General features: G+C 35.4%; 1 protein-coding gene across 15 annotated transcripts in view; it reads right to left on the reverse strand.

Annotated features, from left to right (window-relative positions):
• The window catches only part of DLG1 (discs large MAGUK scaffold protein 1), a 287,739-nt gene that overhangs the window by 2,969 nt on the left and 264,499 nt on the right, over positions 1-20,271 (reverse strand). For all 15 annotated transcript variants that reach the window (XM_082393175.1, XM_082393174.1, XM_082393172.1 and 12 more), the window contains one exon: positions 10,293-10,402. In XM_082393175.1, coding sequence (XP_082249301.1) covers positions 10,293-10,402 — 110 coding nt within the window. The remainder of the gene's footprint in view (positions 1-10,292; positions 10,403-20,271) is intronic.

A 20,271-nucleotide genomic window follows, 5' to 3' on the forward strand; every position in this document is an offset into this window, starting at 1 on the left:
ATGAAAAGTTGAGCTCTGTTGAGAATCTTAATGTCATTAAAAACTACGTCCAGTCACTGACTATGTAGCTTTTTACTTGGAATGACAGAAGGGTTTCAACACATTTTTGCATTAGTTCAAGACAGTCAAAAAAACTAAGCATTAATTTGACAGTTTTGACTTCGATGAAAATTTCATATTAAAATATGACTTACAGATCTACTTACCAATTTATAGATAGTAAAGGGGATACATGAACACATTAAATAATACCATGAGAAGGCAATCAGCAAAATATAGTCTGGGGAAAACTGCAGAATAAATGAGTTGTTTTCTTCAACAAATAAACAGAAAAAAGAGAAAGATATGAAGGGAGAATCTGTAGATCAAAAGACTTAACAACCAACTGTCACAAACAGATCTTGTTTGGAACTTGATTCAAACAAATTGAAAAAAATTAAACAAAACTTATGAAACAATCAAGAAAACATGAACTGATGATATCAAGGAATTACTGTTTTAGTGTGACATAGTGATTTTTTTTCTTCTTTATGCTTTTTCATATTGCCTGAACCTTCTACAATGTGTACATATTTTTTTATACAGCAGGTTCTTATTAGTTATCCATTTTATACATATTAGTGTATATATGTTTTAGTGTGACATCATAGTGATGTTTTTTAATAAAGAATTTTATCTTTCAAATATATACAAAGATGTATGGATGAGATCATATAATGTCTGGGGTTTGTTTCAAAATAATCTGGAGTGGAGGGATAAGGAGGTGGGGGGATAGATGAAACGAGATTGGTCACAGTTGATAATTAATGCTACAGCTGGATGATGGATAAATGGAAGTTTGCTCCCAACTTAAGAGGGAAAGCTTTCAATGTTTCATCATCAAATATGATGTTTGTTTTGATATTTTGTAGACGACCTTTATCAGATTAAGGAAATTCCCTTCTGTTCATAGTTTACAAAATATTTTTGTCATGAATAGATGTTAATTTTATCAAATGCTTTTTCTGCATTTATTAAAATGATATTTTTTTATACTAAAAGTTTTTTTTTTTTTTTTGGCCGCACCGTGTGGCTTGTGGAATCTTAGCTCCTCAACCAGGGACTGAACCTGGGCCACCACAGTGAAAGCGCCGAGTCCTAACCACTGGACTGCCAGGGAATTCCCCGTAAAATCTGTTAATGCGGTACACTACACTGATTTTTTAAAAAACTAAAGTATAATTGATTTACCATGTTGTTAGCTTCAGGTGTACAGCAAAGTGTTTCTGTTATATACGTATCTATCCTTTTCATATATATATATTCTTTTTCAGATTCTTTTCCATTATAAGTTATTACAAGATACTGAATATAGTTCCCTGTGCTATATAGTAGGTCCTTGGTGTTTATCCATTTTATATATAGTAGTGTGTATCTGTTAATCCCAAACTCCTACTTCATCCCTCCCCCTCCCCTTTGGTAATCATGTTTGTTCTCTATGTCTGCGAGTCTTACACTACACTGATTTCTAAAAATTACTTTAAAAATTGTGGTAAAATATACACAATATAAAAGTTACCATTTTAGCCATTTTAAAGTATACACTTCAGTGGCATTAGTACCTATGCAAGCATCACCACCATCCATACCTATAATTCATTTCATCTGGTAAAACCAAAACTCTATACCTATTAAAAATAACTCCACACTCTTGCCTCCCCCTGGCCCCTGGCAACCACCATTTTTTCTGTCTCTATGATTTTGACTACTCTAGCTGCCTCATATAAGTGGAATCATACAGTATTTGTCTTTCTGTGACTGGCTTACTTCACTTAGCATAATGTATGCAAGGTTCATCCATGTTGTAACACATTGCAGAATTTCCTTCCTTTGTGTGCATATACCATATTTTGCTTAGCCATTCATCTGTCGATGGACATTGAGTTTCTTCCATGTTTCAGCTATTGTGAATAATGATAACATGAACATGGGTGTACAAATATCTCTTTAAGACCTTGTTTTCAATACTTTTGGGTATACACTCAGAGGTGGAATTGCAGGATCATATGGTAATTATTATTTTTAGTATTTTGAGGAAGTGCCATAACTATTTTCCACAGCAGCTGTACCATTTTACATTCCCACCAACAGTATACAAGAATTCCAGTTTTTCCACATCCTTGGCAGCAATTATTTTTTTTGACAGTAGCCATCCTAATGGGTGTGAGGTAGTATGTCATTGTAGTTTTGATTTGCATTACCCTAGTGATTAGTGATGATAGGTATCTATTCATGTGCTTATTGGCCATTTGTTTATCTTCTTTGGAGAAATGTCTATTCAAGTCCTGTGCCCATTTTTGAATCAAGTTTTTTGTTGTTGTTGTTGAGTTTTAGTTTCTATATATTCTGGATATTAATCTGTTATCAGACATATGACTTACAGATACTTTCTCCCATTCTGTGGGTTGCCTTTTTATTCTGTGGATAGTGTCATTTGATATAAAAAGTTTTAAAATATTCACAAAGTCTAACCTTCCTTTTTTTCTTTTGTTACCTGTGTCTTTGGTGTCATATCTAAGAAATCACTGCAAAATCCAGTGTTATGAAGTTTTTGTCCTATGTTTCCTTCTAAGAGTTTTATTGTCTTACATTTAGGTCCTTGATCCATTTTTAGTTGACTTTTGTATGTGGTGTTAGGTAAGGATCCAACTTCATTCTTCTGTATGTGGATATGCAGTTTTCCTAGCACCATTTGTTGAACAGACTGTCCTTTCCTCATTGAATGGTCTTGCATCCTTGTCAAAAATCAACTGACCATTTCTTCCCCCTGGTTTTTTATCTCTGTCGTTATGCCAGTACCACAGCATTTTGCTTTCTGTAGTTTGCAATAAAATTTGAAATCAGGAAGTGTGAGTCTTCCATTTTTTTGTTCTTTTTTAAAGATTGTTTTCACTATTTGGGGGTTCCTTGAGATTCTATATGAATTTTAGTATGGATTTTTCTATTTTTGCAAAAAATATCATTGGGATTTTGATAGGTATTGCATTGAACGGGTAGGTCACTTTGGGTGGTACTGACATTTTAACAATATTAAGTGTTCCAATCCATGAACATGGAATGTGTTTCTACTTATTTATATCTTAATTTCTTTCAGCAATGTTCTATAGTTTTCATTGTACAAGTCTTTCACCTACTTGGTTAATTCCTAAGTATTTTATTCTTTTTGATGCTATTGTAAATAAAATTGTTTTTGTAATTTCCTTTTCAGATTATTCATTGTTTATGTATAGAAATGTAACTGATTTTTGTATGTTGACTTTGCATACTTCTACTTTGCTGAATTTATTAGTTCTAATGGCTTTTGTGTGGAGTCTTTATGGTTTTCTACAGATAAGATCATATCATCTGCAAACAGAGATAATTTTGCTTCTTCCTTACCAATTTGGATGGCTTTTTTTTCTTGCTTAATTCCTCTGGATACAACTTCTAGTACTACGTTAAATAGAAGTGGTGAAAGCAGGCATCCTTGCCTTATTCCTGATCTTAGAAGAAAAGCCTTCAGTCTTTCACCATTGAGTATGATGTTTGCTGTCAGTTTTTCATAAATGGCTTTTATTATGTTGAGATAGTTTCCTTCTATTCTGATTTTGTTGAATATTTTTATCATGAAAGGGTGCTGAATACTGTCAAATGCTTTTTCTACATCAGTTGATGATCATGTGATTTCCCCCTTCATTTTGTTATGTGGTTTATTACAATGATCCATTTTCATATGTTGAAACATCCTTGCATTCCAGGAATAAATCCCACTTGCTCATGGTGTATAATCCTCTTAATATGTTGGTGAATTGTTTGCTAATATTTTGTTGAGGATTTTTACGTAAATGTTAATAAGGGATATTGGTCTACAGTTTTCTTGTAGTTTCTTTGTATGGCTTTTGTATCAGGGTAATGCTGGTCACATAGAATGAGTTAGGAGGGATTGGCATTAGTTCTTCTTTTAAATGTTTGTTATAATTCACCAGAGAAGCCATCAGATCCAGAGCATTTCTTTGTTGGGAGTTTCTGACTACTGATTCAATTTTCTTAATATAGGGTGTATAAGTTATATGTATACAAAACTTACTATAGTTACAGGTCTATTCAGATTTTCTATTTCTTTGTGATTTAGTCTTGGTAGGTTTTATGTTTCTAGCAATTTGTCCACCTAGGTTACCCATATTTTTGGTGCCCAATTGTTCATAATACTCTCAGAATCCTTTTTATTTCTATATAATCAGTAGTAATGTCCCTACTTTCATTTCAGAGTTTAGTTTCAGAGTCTTCTTTTTTTCCCTTAGTCTGTCTACCTAAAGGTTTGTCATTTTTCTTGATCTTTTTGAAGAATCAACTTTTGTGGCCTAACATATGGTCTACCCTGGCAAATGTCCCATGTGCACTTGAGAAGAATGTGTATTCTGTTATTACTGGCTAGAGTGTTCTGTATATGTCTGTTAGGTCTATCTGGTTTATTGTGTTGTTTAAGCTCTCCATTTCCTTATGTATCTTCTGTCTGGTTGTTCCATCCATTATTTTGAGTGGGGTACTGAAGTCTCCAACTATTATTGTAGAGCTGTTTCTCCCTTCAATTGTGTCAGTTTTTCCTTCATGTATTTTGATGATCTGTTATTAGGTACATAACTGTTTATAATTGTTATATCTTCTTGCCATATTGAAACTTTAATTAATATACAATGTCCTTCTTGTCATATATAACCTTTTTCGATTTAAAGTCTATTTTGTCTGATATTGGTATAGCTACTCCTGATCTCTTTTGGTTACTATTTGAATAGAATATCTCTTCTACTTTCTCAACTTGTTTGTGTCTTTGGATTGCATGTGTTTTATCCAGTCTGCCAATCTTTGTCTTTTGATTGGAGAGTTTAGTCCACTTACATAAATTACTGAAAATAAGGACTTCTGTATGTGATAATTCACTTTTCTCTTGCTGCTTTCAAAATTCTGTCTCTGTCTCTTGATAGTTTGATTAAAATGTGTTTCAATGTGGGTCTCTCTGAGTTCATTTTACTTGAAGATTGTTGAGCTTTTTGGATGTTTATATTCATGTCTCTCATCAAGTTTGGGAAAATTTCAGCCATTATTTTTTCAAATATTCTCTCTGCTTTTTCTCTTTCTTCTAATACTGGGACTCCCAGATGCATATGTTCTTCCGGTTGATGGTATCCCACAGGTTCCTTAGGATCTGTTCACTTTTCTTCAGTCGTTTCTCTTTCTGTTCATAGCCTTGATAATTTCCATTCTTCTATCAAGTTTGCTGAATCTTTGTTCCTGCCTGCCCAAATCTGTGTTTGAATCCCTCTTTGAATGAAATTTTTCATTTCAGTTACTGTACTTTCCAGCTCCAGAATTTCCTTTTGGTTTCCTACCTCTTTATTGATGTTTCCATTTTGTTCACACATTGTTTCCTTGACTTTTTCCACATCTTCTTTGAGTTTGCTGAGAAACTTTAAGACAGCTGTCTTAAAAGTCCTTGTCTAGTATATCTGCCATTAGGTCTTTTTCAGGGACAGTTTCCATTGATTTATTTTTTCCCTTTGAATAGGCCACACTTTGTTTCTTTGTATGCCTTATAAATTTCTGTTGAATACTGGACATTGGAATCTTATAATGTGATAATGCCAGAGGTAAAATTCTCCTTCCTTTAGGGTTTTTTGTTTGTTTTTAATTGTTGTAGGATGCCTCCATGCCAGGGATTAGCCTGAGGTATACACAAGGTCTTCTCAGATCTTTTCTGAGCCTGTGCCTTTCCCTGGGCATGTGTGTTGACTTTCTGAATACTCCTGTATATGTGAACGTCCTAGTCTGGCTCCCAAATGGGAAAAAGAAAACGTAAAAGAGGGGGAAAAAAGGCACCACCAGCCCCTTAACTCTCTAGAAGTCACTTCAGCCTGAGAGGTGGGGCCCTGCAACAGTGGCAGTGGGGTTTGCAACAATGGCTCCCTGCTTCTGTGTCTGCACCTCCACAGTCAGAAGCAGGAATCAGCTATCTGAGCAGAGATTCCCCAGTGTTTGGAGGACAAGGTCCTTATTCCCCACCTTGGCTCCACAAACTTTATGTAAGCTGCTCAAGGAATGAGTGCAAGGCTACCTGCTAGGGGGCTGAAGGTGGGGAAATGGGAAGTTGCTACTGTGGTAAGAGGTGAAATAAATCAAATTTGACAGTTCAAACCATCCCCTAGAAGCTGCAAGCCTTCAATGAATTCCTGAGTTCCAAAATACCGTTGCCCCTTGAACAATGTCAGGGTTAGGGGTGCCAACCCTCCATGCAGTTGAAAATCCATGTATAACAGTCGGCCCTCCATGTGCTTGGTTCCTCTGTATCCATGGTTCCGCATCCACAATCAACCGCAGATTGAGTAGTACTGCAATATTTACTACTGAAAAAAATCCATGTTTAAGTAGACCCATGCAGTTCAAACCTGCGATGTTCAAGGGTCAACATCAGACAGATTCTGCAAGTCCAACTGCTGTCTAGGTGGGGAGATAGATTCCTGGTGCTTCCTACTCCATCTTCTCTCTAGCTCTATTGCTGATTAATCTTAAATGTTAACCTAGCCTTGCATTCCTTAAATAAACCCAACTTGGCTGTTGTATTTTATCTTATTAAAAAAATTGTTGGAGGACTTCCCTGGTGGCGCAGTGGTTGAGAATCTGCCTGCCAATGCGGGGGACATGGGTTCGAGCCCTGGTCTGGGAAGATCCCACATGCCGCGGAGCAACTAGGCCCGTGAGCCACAACTACTGAGCCTGTGCATCTGGAGCCTGTGCTCCGCAGCAAGAGAGGCTGTGATAGTGAGAGGCCCGCGCACCGCGATGAAGAGTGGCCCCCGCTCACTGCAACTAGAGAAAGCCCTTGCACAGAAACAAAGACCCAACACAGCCAAAAATAAATAAAGAAATAAACAAAGAAACTTACAGTTAAAAAAAAATTGTTGGATTCAAATTGCTCTATTTTGGTAAGGATTTCTGTATCTATATTCATGGTAAGACTGGTTTGTCATTTTCATTTCCTGTGAAATCTTTCACAGGTTTTGGTATTAAATTAATGCCCATAAAATTAGTTGAAGAATCTTTATAAGACTGGTATTACTTCTTAGCTTTTGGTAGAATTCAGTAAGTCCTTTTGGCTCTTTTATTTGTGGGAAGGCTTTTCATAACAAAGTCAAGTTCTTTAGGAGTACAGGTCTAGATTTCCTATTTCTTTTTTTCCTTTTCTATTTCTTCAGATTTTTTTAAAGTATAATTTTCAAACATAGAACAGAAATATCATAAATGTATATCTTGATGAGTTTTCAGCAACTTAACGCTTACCTGTATATCCAGTACCTAGACTGAGATAGATTACATCAGCACCTAAGAATCTGGGTGTCTTCACTCCAGTCACCAACCTACCCTCAAAGAGTAACCTCTATTTGATTTCTATAAGCAATGATTAAATTTGGGATCATGGAGTATATATACTTTTAGGTCTGAATTTTTTTTTACTCAAATTATGTTTGTGAGATTCTTCTATACTTCTGTGTGTAATTGGAGATTGCTCATTCTCATTACTGTAGAATATTTCATTTTGTGTGAATATGTCATATTTACATAGGCTCTGATGGGTATTTGGATAGTTTCAAGTTTTTAGTTATTTAGTACAGTATTTCCATCTAATCTAGTACATGTCTTTGGTAAACATACATAAACATTTCTGTTGAGTATATATCTAGGAATGAGACTTTTGGGTCCTAAGTTATGTGTACGTTCAGCTTTAGGAGATACTGTAAACAAGTTTACCAGTGTGGATGTACCAATTTACACTCCTATCAGTGTTATGAGCTTCAGTTGCTCCACATCCTTGCCAACGTTTGGTACCTTTTCATTTTAGCTATTTTAGTATAATATATGACCTTGTGGTTTTAACTTGCATTTCCATGATTAAGCACTATCTAAAATGTTTATTAATTATTTGGATCCTCTTGTGAAGTGTCCAAGTCCTTTGCTCATTTTTCTACTGGATTGCCTGTGTTAACATTTTTAATGTCTACTGGATGTGTAGTGATATTCCCATTTTCATTCTTTTTAAAAAAAAATTTATTTATTTATTTATTTATTTATGGCTGTGTTGGGTCTTCGTTTCTGCGTGAGGGCTTTCTCTAGTTGCGGCAAGCGGGGGCCACTCTTCATCGCGGTGCGTGGGCCTCTCATTATTGCGGCCTCTCTTGTTGCGGAGCACAGGCTCCAGATGTGCAGGCTCAGTAGTTGTGGCTCATGGGCCTAGTTGCTCCGTGGCATGTGGGATCTTCCCAGACGAGGGCTCGAACCCGTGTCCCCTGCATTGGCAGGCAGACTCTCAACCACTGCGCCACCAGGGAAGCCCTCCCGTTTTCATTCTTGATGCTATTTATGCCTTTAAAATTTTCTTTCCTTGATCTTTCTTATTAACAGTTTATAGTATTTTCAAAGAAAACATTTTTGATTTGTTAATCCTCTCTACCATATGTTTGTTTTCTAGGCTACTATATCCTCCAAATTTATTTACTTGACAATTTTATTACCATTGAGTTCAAAGCATTTATTAACTTATAGAGTGACTTATTCTTTGATCCACAGAATTTCCAAATATTTGGGGATTTTCCAGTGATCTTTTAATTATTCATTTCTACTCTAATTTCATCATGCTCAGAGATATTTGTTTTTAATCATTTGAAATCTGTGGCTTAGCATATAATTAGTTTTGGTAATTATTTTAAGTGCACTTGAAATCAAGGTGTAAATTTTGCAGATGTTGAGTGCAGTGGTCTATGTATGTCAGTTAGGTAAAGTTTCTAATTTGTGTTGTTGTATATCCTTATTTATTTTTTTATTTGTCTCTTTTCTTATTGTATTACTTTGTGATTCTTTTGTTATGTTCGCCCACTATGATTGTGGAATTATATTATTTTTCCTACATAGCTGTCAATTTGTGCTTTAGATATTTTGAGACTGTGTTACTAAAAGTGTAAACAAATGTATAAATATATCTTCCTAATGGAGTGAACCTTTAATTTCTATGAATGTCCCTCTTTATCTCTAGTAATACTTACCTTAAAGTATACTTTGAAAGTAGTATAAACCAGCTTAATTTATTTAGTGTTTGCAGGGTATATCCCTTTTTTCTATTCTCTTTCAGCCCTTCCATAGACTAATAATTAAGGTATGTCTTATGAAAGCAACATATAATTGATGGGTTTTATAGCACACTACCCCAAAATATGGTACCTTGGCATATTGAATATTTTATGTTGAAGGAATTTGAAAAATGACAGGTACAGGAAGGACTCTCTGACCTTCACCAGGTCAAAAAGACCCTCATGTGAGAGGTGACCTCCCTATATCTGAAGGACCATCCTTATCCTTATCCTTATCTCTGACGATGGAGGGAAGCTGAGAGGAATCTGAATGAACAAGCCTTACTAAGTTTCCACTAGTTTACTACTCTTAAGTCATATCGTCTGGTCCTATCACATTTTCCCATCACTCTCCACTCTTCATCTAACCTAGTATAAAAATGTTCAGGTTTAACCATTTCTTTGGATTTTCATTTTCTTATGAAGGGTCCTATGTCATGTAAAACTTAAATAAATTTGCATGCTTTTCTCTTGTTCATCTGTCTTTTGTTACAGAGGCCCAGCTGAGAACCTGGAGGAGTAGAAGGTAAAGATTCTTTTCCTTTTCTACAAAAGCAACATATAGTTATTTATTTTTCATTCCTCTATTCTGACAATTTTTGTATTTTAATTGGACCATTTAGTCTAGAATTTAATGAAACATTTGGGTTAATTTATACTATCTTACTATCTGTATCCTTTTGCCCCACCTAATACTATGTTTCTATTTGCTCATTCCTCTCTTCTTTTAATATTTATTTAAATTCTATTTTTTGTCCTCTATTAGGTAACTATTTATACATTATTTTATTCTCTTAATGGTTACCCAGAGCTGCACTGCCCAATTAAGTAGGTACTGGACACATGTGACTATTTAAACCTAAAAATTCTAACATATGTTACTTTATACTTTAGTATATTAATGTTGATGATTATGATAGTTAGTATCAAGAGTGCTTATTTAATCCTCACAACAACCCTCTGAGGTGGGTATACTATTATTACCTGCAATTTACAGATAAAGGAATTGAGATGCAAGAAGGGTAAGCAAATTACCCAATGTAATAAGTAACAGAGACTGGATTTGTTTTTAGAGGCTGTGCCTTAGGCATTTACACTTACATGATATTTTCCATGGATTTGGGTTTAATAAAAATGGAGATTGGGTAAAGTTGTGCAATCTGTAATCTCTTTATGGCATTTCCAGACACATCGAGGATACAGTGTTTGCCCTAAAACAGACGGAATAGGGAAGAAAAACAAGTGAACCAAGTATTTTCAACTATTTCAAAGGTACATTTCCTACAAGTACAAAATCTGAATTATGTTTGGATCCTGTTCACTTTAAGCAAACTTGTCATTTCTGTTATGAAGACAATGAATAATGACTATGGATAACTGGTATTCTATTCTCAAATATTGCATTTAAAAAGGAATGAAAATACAGTTCCCTTACTCCTAGCTTTCACAGATCAGTAATCTCTCAAAATGGCAACCAATATGGGGTTCCTATCTTTTACTTTGCTGAGAAAGGGCACTAAAAAATACCCTAAGCTACCATCTTACCACAACCATCATTTCATAAAAGAATATATGATCAAACAAGAATGTAAAAGTGTAGGATAAAGGAGAATCTTTAAAACTGAATAAATTTAAATTTATAAAACCTCACTACCACCCTCTGTTCTATTTTTCATCTTACTGGTGACCAGTAAAAACTTTACCACAAACTGAAGCATTTGGAAACCCCAATTCTGAGTTTAAGATGCTTTCCTGACATGCTTAAATTCACGCCAAAGGCCATTAAGGTTTTTAGTAAAGATGAGCATTTCCATGTTAAATAGGGTAGTACTTCTAATTTATCAAACAGATTTTATTTTAACATTTAAAGTCAGGTACTACCCCATAATGCGTCTTGTAATCTAAGGGCTTGAATCCACTTGAATGAATGATAATTTCAACTCAGTAGGACTATTTAAAATAAAAAAATTAATATTTTATGAATACTTCAAACATATAGAAGGTAAATAACAGATATACATGTACCCACCACCTCCTTTTATTAGATATTACTATTTTACCTGATTGCTTAGAAATTTTAAAAAACTTTACATTGAAACATTAACATTCTATCTTGTTTGCTTTATCTCCCTCTATATATATGTACACAATAGTTTAACAGTAAATTGCAAACATAAAACTTCTTTACCCCTTATTTCCTAAACACAATGACATCTCTTACATAACCACAGTATAATTTCAGTTGGTCATCTAGTATCCTTTACTGCAAAAGGAAAAAAAGTATTCTTGCTCTAGGGTCCAATCCAGGACCACATATTGCATTTAGTTGTAATGTCTCTTTAGTCTCTGTCAATCTGGCACAGTTCTTTAGTCTTTGTCTTTCATGATCTTGATATTTTTCAAGAGTACAGAACATTTTTTTTCATAGAATATGCCTCAACCTGGGTTTGCCTGATGTTTCCCATCAGATGGCAGGATACACATTTTTGGTAGGAATACCACAGAAGTGATGTTGCATCCTTCTCAGTCCATCATATCAGGAAGCATAAGATGTCTACTAGTGATGTTAATTTTGATCACTTTTTAAAGGTTTTTGTCTGCCAGGTTTAGATTACTATTTTCCTTTTGTAGCTGATAAGTATTTGGGGGAAGGATATGTTGAAACTATGTAAATATCCTGTTTCTCATCAGGTATTGATTCACTCATTAATTTTAGCATACACTGATGATTCTTGCCTGAAACAATTATTATCATGGTGGTTGTCAAGAGAGCTCTCTTAATTCCATCATTCCTTCTAACCTTATTAGTAGACATTCTAATAATGTAAGGTAAAGCTTTCCCTTCTATCTACTTATTTATTTATTCATATATTTATTTATACCATTATGGACTCTTGGATTCTTGTTCTCTATGTTATAATCACTTATTATCATTTATTTTAATATTTCAATTATGCCAGACTTGGCTACTGGGGGGCCTTACAGGTTGGTTTCAGTGTCTTTTTGACATATTTGTATCATTCTTTAAGCACTTCCTTAGTTTTCTGAGCAAAATGTTCTAGGCTCATCTTGTACTTTCCCAGTGGAATCAGCCATTATTCTAATGAGTTCTGGACCTTTTTAATGGAGGATAGTATTTAGAAGCCAAGATCTCGACACTAGATATTCTCATTGTTTATTGAGGAGTCATCATTTTTAGGCCTTCTTTGTGGACAGAGCAAGAAAACATATATGCACATTTATATTTCTATATCTGTATTAAGATGCATGGGTTTATATTCATATCTCTAATTCCAATCCAATTACCATAGAGTTTATTCTACCCTCTCCCCTTTCCATATTTCTAAAATCCCTTCTTTGACAGCGAGAAATCTAGCTCCCACCAATTGTCAATATATTAATTTATTTGCTCAACTCTAAAATATATCTTAAAGTAGTTTCAGACCTATTAACCCATACCACTCTAATTAGAGTTCAATATTTGTTCATAGGCTTTCTGTCTTTAGCCTGTCTTCAAGTATTATTGGGATTAAGACTTCTCCCCTCCGTTCCTCTCTTCAATGAAGTTATTTGAAAATTAATTTAAAAATAACTATTTCAAACAGACTAGGTTTAGTTTGCTTATATATCATTCTGCTTTCCCTTCATCTTCTCTTCTTGTTTTTTTAATATACAAAATGTTAACACAGTTCTAAAGTCAAAATTATACAAAAAGGTATACTTAGAGAAATGCTACACCTCCATCCCTTCTACCTCAATCCCAATCTCCCATCCTTTCCACTCCTCCCTCGTAGGTAACCGATCTCAGGTTTGATTTATCATTTTTATATCTTATTTTTGTGTGAATTGTGTATTTATATCTTTTGTCCATTTTCTAATAGATTTTGGTCTCTATTTGCTCAATTTTTAACAGTTTTTAATATTCGGGAATATCAGCCCTTTTCTTGAAGATTTTTTCTGTCAGTTGTTTTTTGACATTGGTAATGGTGTTTTCTATTAGTTTTAGGAAAAGTTTTTTGGTCAAGCAAAAGTCTTTGTTTTCATGCGTTCAGAAGTTATGAGTCTTTTACTGCATCTGAATTTTGATTCATGGTTAAAAAACCTTCCCTATGCCCAGGTTATATTTTCTTCTGTCAATTGTATTAGAGCCAATTTTTGTGTATGGTGTGAAGTATGGTTCTTTTATTTATTTATTTATTTATTTGGTTGCACTGGGTCTTAGTTGCAGCACCTGGGCTCCTTAGTTGCAGCTTGCGGGCTCCTTAGTTGTGGCATGCGAACTGTTAGTTGCGGCATGCATGTGGGATCTAGTTCCCTGACCAAGGATTGAACCCGGGCCCCCTGCATTGGGAGCATGGAGTCTTATCCACTGTGCCATCAGGGAAGTCCCCCTGAAGTATGGTTCTAATTTACCTTTTCTCCAGTTGTTCCAACACTATTTACTTAAAAGCCCATTATTAAAAGCCCCAGTGATATGAGATTGCACCTTTGTCATATACTATATTTTCATATGTATTTGGGTCTTTCCTGGATTCTCTTTTCTATTCTACTCGTCTTTTTGTCCTATTCATGGGTCATTAACACACTGTTTTAATTAAGAAGTCTTAATAGTATTCTTTAATATCTGGTAGGGCTAGAATCTCTTGTAGCTTTTCTTTTTGTGTTGTCCTGGCTTCTCTTATGAACTTCAATTCCATTTGTCTAACCCCATAAAAAAGCTGGTAGTTATTTTTACCGGGATTGTGCTCATATATAAATAGCTTAGACAGAACTGGCAGCTTTACAACGTTGAATTGTCATAGCTAAGAACAAGGGATGTCTTTACATTTGATCAAGTCTAATATTCTGTCTTTCAGGAGTGTTTTACAGATTTCTTCATATAAGTCTGTATATTTCTCATTAAGTCTACTAAGTATTTTACATGCTATTTCTTACATTATGAATGGGGTTTTCTCTATAATCATCTTCTGATTACTGTTCATGTAAAAGAAGCTATTAATTTCTGCATATTAATTTTATATGCTACCTTACTCTAGCTTTTTATGTCTTTGATTTTATAAGTCTTTAATTTTATAATAAATTTATATTTTACAAAATAAATTTTATAATAAATTTTGTATGGTTTCTAGGTTACCATATTATCTGAAAACAGAGATAGTTTTCTTTCTTTTCCAATTCTTATGCCTCTGATTGATTTGTATTGTGTAATAGCATTGACTAATACCTTGAGTAGTAGTAGAGATAATGGACATCCTTGCCTTGCTCCTATCATAATGGCACTGCCTCAGTGTTTCTCCCATTAAGGATTTTGATCCGTCCATCTCAATCTTTTTCTTTTTTTCTCTTTAAAAAAATATCAACAATCTCTGTATTTTTGAGATTTCCCCCTCCCAGTAGAGGTACTGGATTTTACCAAATGCTTTTCAGGCATCTGTGAATATATGATTTTTCTCTTTAGATCTGTTAATATGGTAGATTACATTAATGGATTTCCTCATATTGAGCTGACTTTAAATACCTTTAATCCCATTTGGTCATGGTATATTATTTTTGCAGTGTGGTATTGGATTCTGTTTATTAAAATATTTAACACTTCTGTATTAATATTTATCAGTGATACTGATCTATAATTTTCACTGTCTTCATCAGGTTTAGATATCAATATTAGACTTGCTTCATAAAAAGAATGCTCTTGAACAGTATTTATGGAGCTTTAGGATGATCTAATCTTTCAAGATTTATTAGAATTCCCCCATGAAGTCATCTGGGCCTGATGCTTTTTGTGGCATAGTTTCTTGATAACTTGCTCTATTTCTTCTAAAGATTTCTTCTTCTATAGAAATCTTTCCATCTCTAATAGGTCAATTTTGGTAAACTGTATTTTTCTAGGAAATTATCCATCTCAACCAAGTTTAAAATTTTATTTATATAAAGATATGCAATATAGTCTTTTATGATTTCATAATATTTCAATGGTTATGTCCCCTTGTCATTTCCTGTGTCTAGTGTTTGTGATTTTCCCCTTAAAAAAAATCAGGTTAGCTAGTTTGTCTATTGTGTTATTTCTTTCTAGATCTTCTGCTTTTCTATTCTCCACCTTAATTTCTTACAAAAATCCATTTTATTATTTTTATTATAAAGAATATGTATGCAAGTGACAAAAAACTTATGTAGTTCAGAAAGCATATAATGTTAAAGATACAAGTTCTGTTTTCCCCCAAAGCACTAGGAGGAATGTCAGTTAAATGAAAAAAAAGGCTCAGTTAAGGCATAACTGACATACAATAAACTGCAGATATTGAAGTATACAATTTGGTAAGTTTTGACATGTATATACACCTTGAAATCATCACCATAATCAAAATAATAAATATATCAGTCACTCCCCAGTTTCATACCTCTTTGTAACCTCTCCTTCCTGTCCTTCTCCAAGCAACCACTAGTCTGCTTTTTGTTACCATAGATTAGTATGAAATTTCTAAAACTTTATTTAAGTACAATTATTCAGTATGTAGTTTACTGTCTGGCTTCTTTCACTCAGCAAACTACTTTGGGATTCATCCATGTTGTTGTGTAACATCAACAATTTATTACTTTTTATTGCTGAGTAGTAGTCCATTACATGAATATACCACACTTTATCCATTCACCAGATGAGGGACATCTGGGTTATTTCCAGTTTTTGCCCATTATAAATAAAGCTGTTACGAATATTCATGTTAAGTCTCTGTATGGACATATGATTTCTTTCCTCCTATCTCTGTCAAAACTTGGTAATGGTCAGTTTAAAAAAACTTAGCCATTCCAATGGGTATGTAGTGGCTCCTCATTAAGGTTTCAATCTGCATTTACCTAATGACTGACTGTGTTGAGTATCTTTTCATGTGCTTATTGGCCATTTTTATATCTTCCTTCGAGAAACGTCTTTTCAAGTCCTTTGTTCATTTAAAAATAGGGTTGTCTTTATTATCGTGATGAAAGAGTTCTTTACATATTCTAGATACAAATCTTTTATGAAATATATGATGTGAAAATATTTTCTCCTAGTATATGGCTTGTCTTTTTATTCACTTAACAGTGTTTTTTTCTTTCCCCCCCAAGAGCAGAAGTTTTAATCTTGATGAAGTCCAATTTACCATTTTTCTTCTTTTATGGATCGTGCTTTTGGTATATTATCTTAGGAATCATTGCCAAACCCAAAGTCATGAAGATTTTTCCTATGTTTATAGTTCTAGGATTCAGATTTAGGATCTATTTTGAGTTAATTTCTGTGTATGGTATGAGGTATGGCTAGTCAATTGTTGCATCACCATTTGTTGAAAGAATATCCCTTTCTCCACTGAATTGTCTTTGCACCTTTGACCACAGCTGTCCATATATACGTGGGTCCATTTAAGGATTCTCTAGTATGTTACACTGATCTACCTATCTTCATGCCAATATCTTTATGCACACCATCTTGATTAACTGTATTTTTATAAATTTCAAAATGAAGTAGTGTGAGTCCTTCAGCTTTGTTCTTTTTCAAAGTTGTTTTGGCTATTTTAGATCTTTTGCATTTCCATATGAACTTTAGTATTATTATCATGTCAATTTCTACAAAAAGAACTCCTGGGATTTTTGATTGGGGTTGTACTGAGCCTAAAGTGCAAGTGAACAAAACTGATATCTAAACAACACTGAGCCTTTCAATCCATGAGCATGGTGCATCTCTCCATTTATTTAGGTCTTCTTTAATTCTCTCAGCAATGCTTTGTAGTTTTTCGTGTACTGATCTGCAAATATTTTTGGTCAGATTTATCTCTAAGTATTTAATATATTTTTAATGCTACTACAAATAATGTTTTTTAAAATTTCAATTTGGTCTAGTATATAGAAATACAATTGATTTTTGTATATTGATCAATACTGTATCCTTTGATCTTGCTAAACTTATTTACTAGTTCTAGTAGCATTTTTTTTTTTTTTTGTAGATTCTATCAAATTTTTTACATAGACAATCATGTTGTCTGCAATTAAGGACAATTCTACTTCTTCCTTTCCAATTTGGATGACTTTTATTTCTCTCTCTTGTCTTACTGCACTGGCTAGGACCTCTAGTACAATGCTGAAAACAAGTGGTGAGAGTGGGTATCCTTGACATGTTTCTGATTTTAGGGGGAAAACACTGAGCTTCTTTTATCATTAAGTATGATGATAGGTGTAGGATTTTTAGAATATTATTTATCAGTTTGAGAAAGTTCTTTTCTATTCCCAGTTTGTGGAGAGTTTAATCAAGAATGGATGTTGGGGGACTTCCCTGGTGGTGCAGTGGTTAAGAATCTGCCTGCCAATGCAGGGGGCACAGGTTTGATCCCTGGTCCGGAAGATCCCATATGCTGTGAAGCAGCTAAGCCTGTGCATCACAACTACTGAGCCTGCGCTCTAGAGCCCGTGAGCCACAAATACTGAAGCCCGTGTGCCACCACTACTGAAGCCTGTGTGCTCTAGGGCCCGTGTGCTGCAACTACGGAGCCTGCCTGCTGCAACTACTGAAGCCCGCGTGCCTAGAGCCCGCTCTCCGCAACAACAGAAGCCACCGCAGTGAGAAGCCTGTGCACCGCAACGAAGAGTAGCCCCCACTTGCCACAACTAGAGAAAGCCCGCGCACAGCAATGAACACCTAATGCAGCCAAAAAAAAAGGATGTTGGATTCTGTCAAAGCTTGTCCTAAACTATGGAGATAATCATGTGGTTTTCCTTTTTTAGTTTAATATAGTGAGGTAAACTGACTGCTTTTCTCATGTTAAAATTTACCTTGAATTCACTGGATAAACCCTAACTTGGTGGTTATATTATCTTTTTTATATTGTTAGATCAAATTTGTAAAAATTTTGTTTAGAAATTCTGCATCTATGTTCACAGAAATTGGTCTGTAGTTCTTTTGGTAATGTGTAGTCAGGTTTTGAAATCTAGGTAATGCTGGACTCAGAATAAATTGGGAAGCACTCCCTCTTTTTAAATTTTATGGTAGAAAATGGGTATTATTTCTTCCTTAAGCGTTTGGTAAAATTTATTAGTGAAGCCATCTGGGCCTGGAGTCTTCTTTGTGGAAACGTTTTTAAATACAAATCAATTTCTTTAACAGATGTAGGGCTATTCAAATTATCTATTTCTTCTTGAGCTTAAGTAGTTTATTCCTTTCAAGGAATTTATCCTTTTCATCTAAATTGTTGAACTCAGTGGTATAAAGTTGTTACTAATTTCTGACTTTTCTTTAAATATTTGTAGATTTTGTTATTCTCTCATTCCTGATTTTGGTAATTCGTGTCTTCTCTCCTTTTTTCTGACCAGTCTGGTTAAAGGTTTATCAATAACTTTGATCTTCTCAAAGGACAAGTTTTGGTTTCATCGATTTTATCTATTGCTTTTGTTTTCTTTTTTATTAGTTTCCTCTCTGATCTTCATTTTCTTCCTTCTGCTTACCACATAATTTCTGCTTTTATTTATATCATGTTCTTCCTTTATCTTTTTCTAGCACTTTACACTAGGGATTTGGTTTATTTATTCTCATTCATTTAAAAAAATTATTTATTTATTTATTTATTTAATTTAATTTTTGGCTGCGTTGGGTCTTCGTTGCTGCATGTGGGCTTTCTCTAGTTGTGGTGAGTGGGGGCTACTCTTTGTTGTGGCGCGGGGGCTTCTCATTGTGGTGGCTTCTCTTGTTGCAGAGCACGGGCTCTAGGCACGTAGACTTCAGTGGTTGCAGCGTGCAGGCTTGGCAGTAGTGGCGCACGGGCTTAGTTGTTCTGCAGCATGTGGGATCTTCCCCGACCAGAGCTCAAACCTGTATCCCCTGCATTGGCAGGAGGATTCTTAACCACTGCGCCACCACGGAAATCCCTATTCGCATTCATTTTTCTTTGGAAAAGTTTTTAAGGCTATGAATTTTCCTTTGATCACTGTTTTAAATGTATCCCATGTATTCTGATATGTATTATGTTCATTTTTAAGAAATTCTGTAATTTCATTTTGTATTTTCTCCTTCACTTAAGAGTTAAGAGGTGGCTTTAAATTTTCTAACTGGGAGAGAGACTGGCCAAGATGGCAGAGTAGAAAGACCCTGAGCTCACCTCCTCTCATGAGCACACCAAAATCACAACTACCTGCAGAACGACCATGTATGAAAAAGATCAGAACCTACCAGAAAAGATCTACAACTAAACACATAGAGAAGGAATGACAACAAGACAGGTAGGAGGGGTGTAGTTGTGATATAATCAAGTTGCATACCCCTGGATGGATGACCCATAAACTGGAAAATAATTATATTACAGAGGTTCTTCCACAGGAATGAGAGTTCTGAGCCCCATGTTGGGCTCCCCAGCCTGGGGACCCTGCACCAGGAAGACAAGTCTCCACAGCATTCGGTTCTGAAGGCCAGTGGAGATCAATTTTGTGAGTCCCAAAGGACTGGGGGAAATAGAGACTTCACTATTAAAGGGTGCACACAAAATCTCACATGCACCAGCACCCAGGGCAAAAGCAGTAATCTGATGGGAGCCTGGGCTGACCTACCTGCTGGTCTTGGAGAATCTCCTGGAGAGGTGGGGTGGCTGCCACTCACCTTGGGGACACAGACACTGGTGGCAACTCACAGTGGGAGTTTTCTACCACATGGACACTGGTGTGGGTGGTCGTCATAGTGGGATCCTCCTTCTAGCTCATTAGTGCCAAGACCTGGCCCCACCCAACAGCCTGTAGGTGCCAGTGCTGTGATGCCTCAGGCCAAACAACTAACTGGGTGGGAATACATCTCCACCCATCATCAGACAGGCTGCCTAAAGACTTCCTGAACCCACAGTCACCTCTAGACATGCCCCTGCCCAAGAGAGGGCCATGACCCAGCTACATCTACCAGTGGGCAGGCACCAGCTCTGCCTTCCAGGAAGCCTGAACTAGCCTCTAGACCAGCTTCACCCACCAGGGGGCAGACACCAGGTGCAAGAAAACCACAATCCTGCAGCCTGCGGACCCAGCCTGCCCACAGCAGGCCAACAGAAGCTTTGGGACTCCCTGGACACTGTAACCAACTGTG

Source organism: Balaenoptera borealis (assembly GCF_965194805.1).
Source record: "Balaenoptera borealis genome assembly, chromosome: 5".
NCBI classification, from domain to species: domain Eukaryota; kingdom Metazoa; phylum Chordata; class Mammalia; order Artiodactyla; family Balaenopteridae; genus Balaenoptera; species Balaenoptera borealis.